This window comes from Capricornis sumatraensis, chromosome 14, assembly GCF_032405125.1.
Source record: "Capricornis sumatraensis isolate serow.1 chromosome 14, serow.2, whole genome shotgun sequence".
In the NCBI taxonomy this organism is placed as follows: Eukaryota; Metazoa; Chordata; class Mammalia; order Artiodactyla; family Bovidae; genus Capricornis; species Capricornis sumatraensis.
In genome coordinates, this window is record NC_091082.1 from 62,327,816 (window position 1) to 62,343,156 (window position 15,341).

At 36.7% G+C, this 15,341-nt stretch overlaps 1 protein-coding gene across 1 annotated transcript in view; it reads left to right on the top strand.

Moving 5' to 3' along the window:
- The window catches only part of KLHL20 (kelch like family member 20), a 50,300-nt gene that overhangs the window by 13,587 nt on the left and 21,372 nt on the right, over positions 1-15,341 (top strand). Inside the window, exon 3 of the mRNA XM_068986310.1 lies at positions 1,576-2,149. Coding sequence (XP_068842411.1) covers positions 1,576-2,149 — 574 coding nt within the window. The remainder of the gene's footprint in view (positions 1-1,575; positions 2,150-15,341) is intronic.

Below are 15,341 nucleotides of genomic sequence, written 5' to 3' on the forward strand. Positions count from 1 at the left end.
AGTTTTAGTATTTGAGATATATTGAGTTTGAGTGATTTGGGGACATCCATATGGATCTGAATTCAGAACTTACCCAGGTAGGAGTTAAGAATCCTTTAGTCATTTATATACGGGCGATGGAAAATATGAGATTAAATGTACTTCTCAAGAATGTGTATAGAGAGCATAGAAAACAGAACTTAAGTAGATATGTAGAAATTAGCTTCCATGTTGTACTTGCGTGAAATAAAAAATTGTTTATATCTGAGTTCAACAGTACCATCTTTGTGTACATAATTAAGACTGCAACAAAAACTCTTTAATTTCAACATACAATGTCAGCGTTATAATGGGAATTTTTGAATTGGTCTTGTCTTTAATGGTGGTTCTTTTTTAAAGCTGGAGTACACCACTGTTAACCTCGTGATTTATTCTTTCAGCATCTACTACAAATGACACCAATAAAGTACTGTGGCTAAAGGCTCTTTTGGTTGTTTATGTGGGTGGTAAAAATTGTTTTTTAACTGCTCAGCTTTCAGTTTCAGTTTTAAATTGTCAGGCATAAATGGTGCTGTTTCTACCAGATGTCAGGTATTATGAATAGTTTGTACTGTAGAAAACATTTACCTGTAGGCTCAGGCCAAGCATAGATTAAATTTATAAGTGCTTTGGAAAAACAGATGGCAAAGAACTGAATGTAGTTTCTTCTTCCTAAAATGTTCTTTTAGAGTCTCCTCTCCTTTCCAGGGGATTCTCTCAACACACTAGTGTTTTATTATATTGTATGTCGTGTTGGTGCTATAGTTTTAGAGGTAGTAAACTAATACTGTCCCTTGTGGACCAGCTATTAAACTATCTCAGTACAGTCATAGATGATTAGTTTCTGAGACTAACTTTAGGCTGACCTAAAACCCAGTGATCAGGACACTGAAGTCACCTACCTCCCTTTTTAATAACATGATACCTTTGAAAGAATTGTACATCAGAAGACTGCCTAGCAAGTATAGAATCAGAAACAGAAGTATAGTGATGTGTGCTTACATATTTCACCTAAACTATGGAAAAACCCAGTGTAATATTTCCACTTCACACACACACACACACAAATACATACCCTTGTAATAACTGAGAGCATATGCCAATCAGGTATATGTTCCAGGATAAACAAATATTTCATAGATTTTGCCTTTCTGAATCATATTTTTTATCCTGGTTACCCTCTTTCTGGCTATTCATGTATATCTCCTTGTTCTAGATAATTAGGTTTCCTGATTGCCTCTTTATATTCCTTTGAATTTTCCTTAGTCCATAGCTAAATGCTTTGTAAACTATAAAAAATAGTAAATATTTGTCAAAAACATAGTTACCGTCTTCACTGAGGGGCACAGATTCTCTCTTTTCCTCCATGTTGATACAGTGTGATGGTTATGAAAATCCAAATATTTTAGTTCTAATTATTTATCAATAATTTGTTTGTGGCATTTACTTAGTAAATTAACACCTGAATCTCTACATATAAAATACAAATGAAATGCTGGAATGAGCTTCTAAAAATATTGCCATCTTCTTTTCTCTCTCCTACCCCCATTCCTGTAGGTGTACCAACATTCGGCCAGGAGAGACTGGAATGGATGTAACAAGCCGCTGCACCCTTGGAGACCCCAACAAACTGCCAGAAGGGGTTCCCCAACCTGCCCGCATGCCCTATATCTCAGACAAGCACCCTCGACAAACCTTGGAAGTGATTAACCTTCTGAGAAAACACCGGGAGCTATGCGATGTGGTGCTAGTTGTGGGCGCTAAGAAGATATATGCCCATCGAGTCATTTTGTCAGCCTGTAGTCCCTACTTCCGAGCTATGTTTACAGGAGAATTGGCAGAGAGCCGTCAGACGGAAGTAGTGATCCGAGACATAGATGAGAGGGCTATGGAACTACTGATAGACTTTGCATATACCTCCCAGATAACTGTGGAAGAGGGCAATGTTCAGACCCTCTTGCCAGCTGCTTGCCTCCTGCAGCTGGCAGAAATACAAGAAGCCTGTTGTGAATTCTTGAAGAGACAATTAGATCCTTCAAACTGCCTGGGCATTCGGGCTTTTGCTGACACACATTCATGTCGTGAGTTGCTAAGGATAGCAGACAAGTTCACTCAACATAATTTTCAAGAGGTGAGTTGTACTTGGTGGTTTGAATGCATCCACAATGTATTTGTTAGGAGAACGATATAGTGTATCAGATTATTTGGTAAGCTAATAATCAGAAAAATGAAATTAGATGTTATCAAAGAATTTATTAAACCTATTATTTTTCATTTATTCATTCATTTAATAAATATCTGTGAAGCTGCTATACTTCCACCTCTGTGCTTGGGAACAGAAGCTACAGTAGTGAACAAGATGCCTAGAGTGTTTGTTCTAGTGGAGACTTATAATCTGGCACAGAAGACAGCTACTGAATTCATAATTACATAAATAATTAATTAGAGTAAATGAGTGCTACAAAGAAGCCCTGGATAATTTAACAATGTATTACAGAGAGATTTAACTTTGGTTCTGGAACAGTTCATCCAAGATTCTGAGACATGAAAAAGCATAACAAGTTTGAGGAACTAAAAGAAACCCAATGAGATCCAGAGAGCAATAAAGAATGTTACATAATGATTTTACAGAAGAAACAGGGCCAGATCACATTGGAGTTAATAGACCATGTTAAGAATTTGAAATTTGATCTTAAGACCAGTAGAAAACCATTAAAGGATTTTAAGCAAAGGAATGGCATGTCCATTTTATTCTTTAGTATCACTTGTCTGTCCAACAGGATAATGTCCGGTGAATGGATCCAAAATTTAAAAAATACAAAGTGAAACCATGAAAATAGTAGAAGATGACACAAAACAATTCCTTTTGAAGAGGTCTTTCTAATTGACTAACCCAGAAAGCATAGAAGAAAATATTGATAGATTTGACTATATAAATATTTTAAAATTTTGCATGGTAAAACAATAATGAGAGAAAAAATTAAAGACAAACTAAGGGAAAACATTTGCAACTCATATTACAGATGATATCTCCTTAATATATCAAGAGCTCCTTATTGGTCAATAACCTAGGCCAGTGACCTAAAAATGGGTAGTAAACAAGAAGTTCAGATTGCCCTTAAACATGAAAATCTGCTCAGGTTTGTTCACAATAACTGAAACATGAATTAAAACTACACCAAAGTACTATTTTTTATCTACCAGATTACAAATATCCAGAAGTTTGGTTACACACCCTGTTAACAAGGGTGAAATAGCTAATTGCTGCTGCTGCTGCTAAGTCACTTCAGTCGTGTCCAACTCTGTGTGACCCCATAGACGGCAGCCCACCAGGCTCCCTCGTCCCTGGGATTCTCCAGGCAAGAACACTGGAGTGGGTTACCATTTCCTTCTCCAATGCACCAAAGTGAAAAATGAAAGTGAAGTCACTCAGTCCTGTCAGACTCTTAGCGACCCTGTGGATTGCAGCCTACCAGGCTCCTCCATCCATAGGGTTTTCCAGGCAAGAGTACTGGAGTGGGGTGCCATTACCTTCTCCAAGCTAATTGCTAGCATAAGTATAAACTGATATAACCCCTCTGAAAGGAAATTGGGCAGTATATCAAAATTACACACATTTTGCTCATGCTCTTTGTCTTGGCAATCCCATTTCTGGGAATCTACTACAGATGTAATGGAGAGAGGAACAGCTTGAGGAGGAAAAACCATCGGTTCCATTTTAGATATATTCAGTTTGATATGCCTGTGAAATATCTATAGAGATATTGAGCAACTCACTGTTTATATGAGTCTGTATCTCTGCAAAGAGGTTAGGCTGAGATTAAAATTCCGTAGTTATCAACATAGTAATGCCTGCAGTGCAGAAGAACTGGGTTCAATTCCTGAGTTGGGAAGATCCCCTGGAGAAGGAAATGGCAACCCACTCCATTATTCTTGCCTGGAGAATCCCATGGACAGAGGAGCCTCGCAGGCTACAATCTGTGGGGTCACAAGAGTCAGACATGATTGAGCAACTAAGCACAACAACACAGTAATGAAGTTATAATAATTAAAATGTGTCATAGCCCTTTTTAGGCAGGATATAACCCTGAAGCCATAAAAGACTGATAAGATTAATTGTATATAAATTTAAAACTTTTATGACAAAAAGCATCATAAGCAAGGTTAAAAAAATCATTGCCAATGTGATTACCTAGTAGGAGGAGAGAAAAGCCCTCAAGTTTTTCCAGTATTGAAGGATGATTAGTGAAAAAGCAATTGGCAAATAAAACTGAGAATAACTAGAATAGAGAGAGGAGAAAAACCAGCATGGGCATCATGAAATGCAAAGGCAGGGACTGTATAGAAAGGAAGATATACACACACACACGCACATACACACATACGTACATACACACACACGGTTGGCCTTCCATATTTGCTGGTTCTGCATTCACAGATTGAACCAACCGTGGATCAAAAATATGAAAAAAAAATTTAATAAAGTTCCCAAGGGTAACATTTGAATTTGTCAGGTGCTGGCAACTATTTACATATCATTTACATTGTATTAGGTATTATAATTAATCTAGAGTTCTTAAAGTATATGGGAGGATGTGTGTAAGTTACATGTAAATACTATGCCATTTTATATGAGTCTTGAGCATCTAGGAATTTTGGTATCCTGGGGACATGGAGGAGGTGGAGTGCGGAACAGTCCTGGGACCAATCTTCCTTAGATACCAAGGGAAAGCTATGCTAGAACATCCAGGAAGTTTCTAAAATTTAATATTAGAGTCATTGTCTTTAAGAAATATGAAAACATTTTGAAACTAAAGACAGAGCAAATCAGTGTAGCTCTGAGTCCAAAAATAGATGTTTCAAATCAGTGGTTCAATTCAGTCGCTCAGTCATGTCTCTCTAACTTGGCAACCCCATGGACTGCAGCATGCCAGGCTTCTCTGACTGCAGCACGCCTCGAGCTTGCTCAAACTCATGTCCATCAAGTCGGTGATGCCATCCAGCCACCTTATCTTCTGTCGTCCCCTTCTCCTGCCTTCAATTGTTCCCAGCATCAGGGTCTTTTCCAAGGAGTCAGTTATTTGCATCAGGTGGCCAAAGAACTGGAGCTTCAGCTTCAGCATTAGTCCTTCCAGTGAATATTCAGGACTGATTTCATTTAGGATTGACTGGTTTGATCAAGTCAGTGGAGGAAGGTAAATTTGTTTAATATATGTCATTAGTAAAACTGGTTATTTGGGGGTGGCAGGAAATAAACTCTTTAAACAGATGGAATTCTCAATGGATAAATAAACCCAAATATTTAAATTCTAAAAGTACTAGAAGAAAGCATTACTAGGCTTAGGGTAAAAATGGCCTTTCTAGGCAGGATATAACCCAGAAGCCTGATAAATTTGACTGCATAAAAATTAAATGTTATTGTTCATAACAACAGTAACAAGCAAAAAGCACCTTAAACTAAATTAAATAATGCCAAACTCTGAAAACCTATTTGGAGCATACATGACAGAAGAAATACTAATTCTTATAAGACTCATACAAATTGAATGAGAAAAACCATTAAAAAAAAATACAGCAGAAAAATAGGCAAAAGATATGAATAAGCAACGTATAAAAATATTAAATGTAAATTAAACATGAAAAGATACCATTACACATAACTTAAAAAAATACATTAAAACAACATTTCTTAACCTATCAGATTGGAAAAAACAACTTTTTTAAACTTTATTTGAAAAAACTATCAAAAATATATATATATAAATAACTGTAGGAAAAAGAAGAAACTTTCACATACCCTTTACTGAGATTCATCACTTGTTACCATTTTGCTACTTTTTCTTTATAATTTTGTCCTTATTATATATTTTTCTTTCAGCAGTTTGAGGGTATGTTGCATACATCATATTCCTTTACTCATGAACTTTTCAGTGTGTATCATCCCTTATCAGTTGTGTCATCTGCAAATATCTTTCTATTCAGTAGGTTGTTCTTTTGTTTTGTCAGTGGTTTCCTTTGCTGTGCAAAAGCTTTTAAGTGTAATTAGGTCCCATGTGTCTATTTTTGCTTTTATTTCCTTTACTTTAGGAGATGCATCCAAAAATATATTGCTGTGATTATGTCAAAGAGTGTTCTATTGATGTTTCCTTCTAGGAGTTTCATAGTATGTGGTCTTATGTTTAGGTCTTTAATCCATTTTGAAGGGCTTTTTTCTATTTTTTTTCAAAAACAGTTTAATTCATAGTGTTATTCATAGAACTTTTGGTGGAGGGGTGTTTATTTTTTTAATTTTTATTGAAATGTAATTGATTTACAATGTTGTGTTAGTTTTAGATGTACAATAAAGTGATCATTATGATTCTTTTTACATTGTCTTCCATTATAAATTATAAGGTATTGAATATAGTGGTTGACAATAGGTCCTTGTTGGTTATCTATTTTATATATAGTGCATGCTTAGTCACTTCAGTCATGTCTGACTCTCTGTGACCCCATGGACCATGGCCTACCATGCTCCTCTGTCCATGGGATTCTCCAGGCAAGAATACAGGAGTGGGTTGCCATTTCCTTCTCCATTTATATATAATATTATATGTATTTGAATCCCTACCTCCTAATTCATTTTGAGTTTACTTTTCAATATGATGTTAGAGAATGTTCTAATTTCATTCTTTTATGTAGCTGTCCAGTTTTTTCCAGCACAACTTATTAAAGAGACTGTCTTTTCTCCATTGTATATTCTTGCCTCCTTCAGTTTCAGTTCAGTTCAGTTGCTCAGTTGTGTCTGACTCTTTGCGACCCCATGAACCACAGCACAGCAGTCCTTCCTGTCCATCATCAACTCCCGGAGTTTACCCAAACTCATGTCCATTGAGTCGGTGATGCCATCCAACCATCTCATCCTCTGTCGTCCCCTTCTCCTCCTGCCCTCAATCTTTCCCAGCATCAGGATCTTTTCCAGTGAGTCAGCTCTTCACATCAGGTGGCCAAAGTATTGGAGTTTCACCTTCAACATCAGTCCCTCCAATGAACAACCAGGACTGATCTCCTTTAGGATGGACTGGTTGGATCTCCTTGCAGTCCAAGGGACTCTCAAGAGTCTTCTCCAACACCACAGTTCAAAAGCATCAATTCTTCTGCACTCAGCTTTCTTTATAGTCCAACTCTCACATCCATACATGACTACTGGAAAAACCATAGCCTTGACTAGATGGACCTTTGTTGACAAAGTAATGTCTCTGCTTTTTAATATGCTGTCTAGGTTGGTCATAATGTTCCTTCCAAGGAGTAAGTGTCTTTTAATTTCATGGCCACAATCACCCTCTGCAGGGATTTTGGAGCCCCAAAAAATAAATTCACCCACTGTTTCCCCATCTATTTGCCATGAAGTGATGGGACCAGATGCCATGATCTTCGTTTTTTGAATGTGGAGCTTTAAGCCAACTATTTCACTCTCCTCTTTCACTTTCATTAAGAGGCTCTTTACTTCTTCTTCACTTTCTGCCATAAGGGTGGTGTCATCTGCATATCTCAGGTTCTTGATATTTCTTCCGGCAATCTTGATTCCAGCTTGTGCTTTCAGCCCAGCATTTCTCATGATGTACTCTGCATAGAAGTTAAATAAGCAGAGTGACAATATACAGCCTTGACGTACTCCTTTTCCTATTTGGAACCAGTCTGTTGTTCCATGTTCAGTTCTAACTGTTGCTTCCTGACCTGCATATAGGTTTCTAAAGAAGCAGGTCAGGTGGTCTGGTATTCCCATGTTTTGAAGAATTTTCCATAGTTTATTGTGATCCACACAGTCAAAGGCTTTGGCATAGTCAATCTAGCAGAAATGGACGTTTTTCTGGAACTCTCTTGCTTTTTCCATGATCCAGCGGATGTTGGCAATTTGATCTCTGGTTCCTCTGCCTTTTCTAAAACTAGCTTGGACATCTGGAGGGTCACAGTTCACGTATTGCTGAAGGCTGGCTTGGAGAATTTTGAGCATTACTTTACTAGCGTGTGAGATGAGTACAATTGTACAGCAGTTTGAGCATTCTTTGGCATTGTCTTTCTTTGGGATTGGAGTGAAAACCGACCTTTTCCAGTCCTGTGGCCACTGCTGAGTTTTCCAAATTTGCTGACACAGTGGGTACAGTGCTTTCAGAGCACCATCTTTCAGGATTTGAAATAGCTCAACTGAAATTCCATCACCTCCGCTAGCTTTCTTTATAGTGATGCTTTCTAAAGCCCACTTGACTTCCGATTCCAGGATATCTGGCTTTAGGTGAGTGATCACACCATCATGATTATCTGGGTCATGAAAATCTTTTTTGTACAGGTCTTCTGTGTATTCTTGCCATCTCTTCTTAATGTCTTCTGTTAGGTCCATACCGTTTCTGTCCTTTATTGAGCCCATCTTTGCATGAAATGTTCCCTTGGTATCTCTAATTTTCTTGCCTCCTTAGTTATAGCTTATTTGACCATAAATGTGTCGGTGTGTTTCTGGGCTTTCTGTCCTGTTCCATTAACCTATTCGTCTGTTTTGTGTCAGTGCCATACTGTTTTGATTGGGCTTCCCAGGTGGCTCAGTGGTAAGGAATCTTCCTGCTGACAGAGAAGATATGGGTTCAATCCCTGGATCAGGAACATCCCCTGGAGAAGGAAATGACAACCTGCTCCAGTTTCTTGCCTGGAGAATCCCATGGACAGAAGAGCCTGACTTGCTATAGTGCATTGGTTCACAAAGAGTTGGACATGACTGAGCAACTGAGCATACACACAAGACACACACACCATACTGTTTTGATTACTATAGCTCTGTAGTATAATTTGAAGTCAGGGAACATGATTCCTCCAGCTCTGTTCTTTCTCCAGATTGTTTTGGCTATTGGAGGTCTTTTATGTTTCCATACACATTTTTAAATGTTTGTTTAGTTCTGTGAAAAATGTCATTGGTCATTTGATAGGAATTGCATTGAATCTATAGGTTGATTTGGGGACTAGAGTCATTTTAACAATATTGATTCTTCTCATCCAAGAACACAATCTTTCAATCTATTTATGTTGTCTTCAGTTTCTTTCATCAGTATCTTATAGTTTTCGGAGCACAGGTCTTTTGCTTCTCAGGCAAGCTTATTCCTAGGTATTTTATTCTTTTTGATGTGATGATAAGTGAGACTGTTTCCTTAATTTCTCCTTCTGATACTTGACTGTTAGTTTATAGAAATGCAACAGATTTCTGTGTATTAATTTTGTATTCTGCAACTATACTGAATTCATTGGTGAGCTCTAGTAGTTTTCTGACGGAGAAGGCAATGGCACCCCACTCCAGTACTCTTGCCTGGAAAATCCCATGGATGGAGGAGCCTGGTAGACTGCAGTCCATGGGATCGCGAAGAGTCGGACACGACTGAGCGACTTCACTTTCACTTTTCACTTTTCACTTTCATGCATTGGAGAAGGAAATGGCAACCCACTCCAGTGTTCTTGCCTGGAGAATCCCGGGGACAGGGGAGCCTGGTTGCCTTCCATCTATGGGGTCACACAGAGTCGGACACGACTGAAGCGACTTAGCAGCAGCAGCAGCAGTAGTTTTCTGAAGGCATCATTAGGATTTTCTATGTATAGTATCTCATCTGCAAACAATGACAGTTTTATGTCTTCCTTTCCCATTTGGATTTCTTTTATTTTTCTTCTCTGCTTGGTGTGGCAAGGACTTCCAAAACTATGTTGAATAAAAATGGTGAGAGTGGTCATGCTTGTCTTATTCTTGATCTTACAGGAAATGCAAGTATATTCTCTGTATGCCTGCCTTTGGGAGAATTTTTATCATAAATGGACACTGAATTTTATCAGAAGCTTTTTCTGCATCCACTGAGATGATCATATAGTTTTTGTTCTTCAGTTTGTTACTATAGTGTATCCCATTGATTGATTTGCAGATATTTGAAAATTCTTGCATCCCTAGGATAAATCTCACTTAATCATGGTGGGTGATCCTTCTAATGCATTGTTGGATTCAGTCTGCCAGTATTATTTTGTTGAGGATTTTTGCATCTTTGTTCATTGATGATAGTGACATGTGCTTTTCTTTTTTGTATGTGATATCTTTGTCTGGTTTCATGTCATAGTGATGATGGCTTCATAGGAGATTGCAGAAGTGTTCCTTCCTCTGCAGTTTTTGGGAATAGTATAGGTGTTAAGTCATCTCTAAATGTTTGGTAGAATGTTTGAAGCTATCTGGTCCTAGACTTTTGTTTGTTGGGAATTTTTAAATTACTGATTCAATTTCAGTACTGGTAATTGGTCTGTTCATATTTTCTGTTTCTTCCTGGTTCAGTCTTGGGAAACTGTACCTTTGTAAGAGATTGTCCATTTCTTCTAGGTTATACCCTTTATTGGCATAGAGCTGTTCATCACAGTCTCTGTGATCCTTTGTATTTCTGTGGTATTGGTTTTAACTTCTTCTTTTTCATTTCTGATTTTATTGATTTGGGCCCTTTCCCTTGTTTTATTTTTTTTACTTTTTTTATTGAAATGTAGTTCATATACAATTTTGTGTTATTTTATGGTGTATAACAAAGTGATTCAGTTTATATAGATAAAATGTATGATATAGCATATGTTTACATACATATATATGAGAGTCAGTTTTATATATCTACATATTTGGCTATTTTTAAGATTCTCTTCCATTTTGTTTATTAAAAAATTCTGAATGTAGTTCCCTGTGCTATACTGTAGGACCTTATTGTTTGTTGTTTATCTGTTTTATATATAGTAGGATATAGCTGTTAATCCTAAACTCCTAATTTATCCTTCTTTTGCCCTTTCCACTTTAACTAACCATAAATTTGCTTTCTATGTCTGTGAGGTGAGTCTGATTGGTAAATTAATTCATTTGTGTCATTTTTTTTAGATTCCACATGTAAGTGGTATCATATAATATTTATCTGTCTGACTTATTTAGCTGAGTATGATAATCTCTAGGTCCACCCATGTTGCTGCAAATGGTATTATGTCATTTTTTATGGCTGAGTAATAGTCCAATGTGTTTGCATACACACACACACACACACACACACACATCTTCTTTATCCATTCATCTGTTGATGGATCCTTAGGTTGCTTCCATGTCTTGGTTATTGTAAATAGTGTTGCTGTGAACCCTGTGCTGCCTGTATCTTTCTGAATTAAAGTTTTCATCTTTTCTGGATATATGCCAAGAACTGGTATTGCTTGATCATGTGATAGCTCTATCTTTAGTTTTTTAAGGAACCTCCACACTCTCCATGGTGGCCACATCAATTTACATACCCACCAACAGTGTAGGCTGCTGCTGCTGCTGCTGCTGCTAAGTCGCTTCAGTTGTGTCCAACTCTGTGTGACCCTACAGACGGCAGCCCACCAGGTTCCTCCGTTCCTGGGATTCTCCAGGCAAAAACACTGGAGTGGGTTGCCATCTCCTTCTCCAGTGCACAAAAGTGAAAAGTGAAAGGGAAGTCGCTCAGTCACGTCAGACCCTTAGCAACCCCATGGACTACAGCCTACCAGGCTCCTCCATCCATGGGATTCTCCAGGCAAGAGTACTGGAGTGGGTTGCCATTGCCTTCTCCAAACAGTGTAGGAGGATTCCTTTTTCTCCACACTCTCTCCAGCATTTATTATTTGTAGAACTTTTGATGAGGTCCATTCTGACTGTTGTGAGGTAATATCCCATTGCAGTTTTGGTTTGCATTTCTCTAATAACTAACAGTGTAGAATATCTTTTCTTATACCTGTTGGCCATCTGTATGTCTTCTCTGAAGAAATGTCTATTTAGATCTTCTGCCCATTTTTTGATGTGATTGCTTGTTTTTTTAATATATTGACCTATATGCGCCATTTTTGTATTTTGGAAATTAAGCCTTTGCCAACTGCATCATTTGCAGATATATTCTCCCATTCTGTAGATTGTCTTTCTGTTTTGTTTATGGTGTTCTGCTGTGGAAAAGTTTATAACTTTAATTAGGTTCTACTTACTTATTTTTGCTTTTGCCTTAGTAGACTGACCTAAGGCACCTTTGGTGCCTTATTGATTTTCTGTGTAGATGATCTGTCCATTGATGTCATCGGGATGTTAAAGTCTCCTATTATTGTATTCCTTGCGATTTCTCCCTTTATGTCTGTTAGTATTAATTAAGGTATTTAGGAGCTCCTATATTGTGGGCTTATATTTTAACAAGTATAATATCCTTTTCTTATATTGATCTTTTTAGCAATGTCTTTTTATGATGTCTTCTTTATCTTTCTCTGTGGTCTTTGTTTTAAAGTCTATCTTGTCTGATATGAGTACTGCTACTCCTGCTTTCTTATCCTTTCCACTTGCCTGAAGTATCTTCTTTCTATCCCCTCACTTTCAGTCTGTGTGTATCTTTCATCCTAAAGTGCATCATTTGTAGGCAGCATATTTTAGGCTTTTATTATCCAATCTGCCACTCTATGTCATTTGACTGGAGCATTTAGTCTATTGACATTTGAGGTAATTATTGACATATATTTATTTACTTCCATTTTAAACCTTATTTTCCAGTTGATTTTGTATTACTTTATTCTTTTCTTTTTATTTTTCCTTTTGCGTTTGATGGTTTTCTTTTGTATTATGCTTGAGTTCTCTTTTTGCTTTTTGTGAATCTATTGTATGTTTTTGATTTGTGGTTACCTTTGTTTTCAAGTATGTTAACCCATTACTGTATCTACTTTAAACTGGTAATTATATCATCTCAAATACATTTTTAAAATTTTTACATTTTCTTACTTCCTTCCCCTATATTTTATCATTTCGATGTCCTGTTTTACATATTCATGTTAATGCTTTTGCTGTTGTATTTATAATCAATTTCATAAATTTTTTTTACTTAAAAAGAAACCTCTGTACTGGTTTATTTAAGTGATCTATAATCCCTTTATATATTTGCTTTTCGTATTATGATTTTCTCTTTCCTATAGATTCTCTTTTTTAAAGATGTATTTGTTTTATTTTTGGCTGTGCTGGGTCTTCATTGCTGCCCATGGGCTTTCTCTAGTTGTAGCAAGTGGGGGCTACTCTTCATTGCAGTGCTTGGGCTTCTCATTGTAGTGGCTTCTCTTGTTGCAGAGCCATGGGCTCTGGGCATGTGAGTTTCAGTAATTGCTGCTCATGGGCTCAGCAGTTGTAGCTGCTGGGTTCTAGAGCATGGGCTCAGTAGTTGTGATACACAGACATAGTGGCCCTATGGCATGTGGGATCTTCTGGACCAGGGACTGAACCCATGTCCCCTGCACTGGCAGGCAAATTCCCCACCAGTGGACCACCAGGGAAGTCCTTAATTTTTTTAGTATATACGAAGGTTTGTATTTTTGTTCTGATGGTTACTTTTGTAAACTAGAAAAAGAAGAGCAAATTAAACCCAAAATAGAAGGAACAAAGAATAAAGGATAGAGCAAAAATCAATGTTACTTTGAAAAAAACTGATGAACCTCTAGCTGTTCTTACCAAGAAAAAAAGGAAAGAAGATACAGATTACCAGTATCAGAAATAAAAAAGAAGATATCACTATAAATCCCTCAGACATTAAAGAGGATAAAACAGAATATCATGAGCAACATTTTGCTAAGTTCAACACTAAGATGAAATTGACAAATTTTTTGAAAAACACAAATTATAAAAACTTAAGAAACAGAAAACCAGAATAACTCTCTATATCTGTGAAAGAAATTGAATTAATAATTTTAAAACCTTCCCACAAAAAAGCAATCCCAGATGGTGAATTCTGTCAAACATTTCAGAAAGAAATAATGTAACCCTATATAAAATCTTCCAGAAAAACGTGCAGGAGGTTGCCAAATAAGGTCAAAATTACCCTAATGTGCAAACCACAAACACTAGAGGAAAACTGCAGATCAGTACCTCTCATGAATTTATATGGGAGAATCCTTAACATAATATTGATTCCAACAAAATATTAAAGAGGAATAATCATGACTAAATGGAGTTTATACTTCATAAAAATTAACTGCATCAGTATTTTATAGTCAAACTTAATTTTTCATTCAGAGTAAACTTCCTACAACTTCTTTAACAGATTTGACTTTTAACTTTGTTCCACTATTTTTAAAAATCAAATCCACTCTGCAAAAAATAAAGATTTGCCATCATTGAGAATTTCCAAAATAATTTGCCAAAGTCATTGGACCCCAGATTAAGAAATCCCTGCTTTAGACTCTTTGGGGATGATGGTAATGTTCTATATCTTGATTTTGGTAATGGTTACATGCATGTGTACATTTATCAAAATTTATTGAACTGTATGTTTTAAATAAAGTTGATTTTTTTTATTTCTTGCTTTAAACATAGCTTGAGTTTTAGTTCTAAGATAGTTACAAATATCTGAAGAATATTCTTAATAGTACAGAAGGTTTTAGAATCCCTTGCAGTTCTAACCCTGCCTCCAAAGTGAACCTGATATAACGAAATCTCAGTGAAGAAAACCTTACTTTGTTCATGGACTAGAATGGTTCTGTGTAGATGCAAAATAAGTCACCATTTAGGGCTTACCACTTGTGATTCATTTAAATTATTTTCAGACTTAAATCTCTATTTAATTTCCTTCTATTTTCTTATGCCTAACTTCATTCATCCTGAAGGAGGAAATGGCAACCTACTCCAGTATTCTTGCCTGGGAAATCCCATAGGCAGAGGAGTCTGGTGGGCTACAGTCCCTGGGGTCACAAAGAGTCAGACATGACTTAGCAACTAAACAACAACAAATTTAATTCACACAGTGTTATACTTGCTCATAAACATAATTTTTTTCTTTCAACTCAATGCCACTGAGTTCACCATTCATTTCTGTTACAACTCTAGAATATTTTCCTTATTCATTCTTGTTTTCAGCTTTATTCATTCTTCAAACTGCATCTACATTTATCTGAAGAAACTAAAAGTAAGCTTTTACCATAATAGTGTGGGACTTAAAATTTAGATTTCCTGGAAACTCTTATTTAAAAAGCAGTTATTTGGGGGCTTCCCTGGTGGCCCAATGGTTATGACTTCACCTTACAATGTAGGGGATGCAGGTTTGATCCTACATGCATCAGAGAGCTAAAAATCCCACATGCCTCAGCCCCCCCAAAACAAAACATAAAACAGAAGCAATAGTGTAACAAATTCAATAAAGACTTTTTAAATGATCCACATTAAAAAAAAAAAACTTCAAAAATAAAAGGCGAGTATTTTAAAGCAGTATTTTCTTAACCTGGTTGTTTGGTTTGAGGATAGAATTTAGTGCTAGATTTGCCCTAATGGTAGATCATTA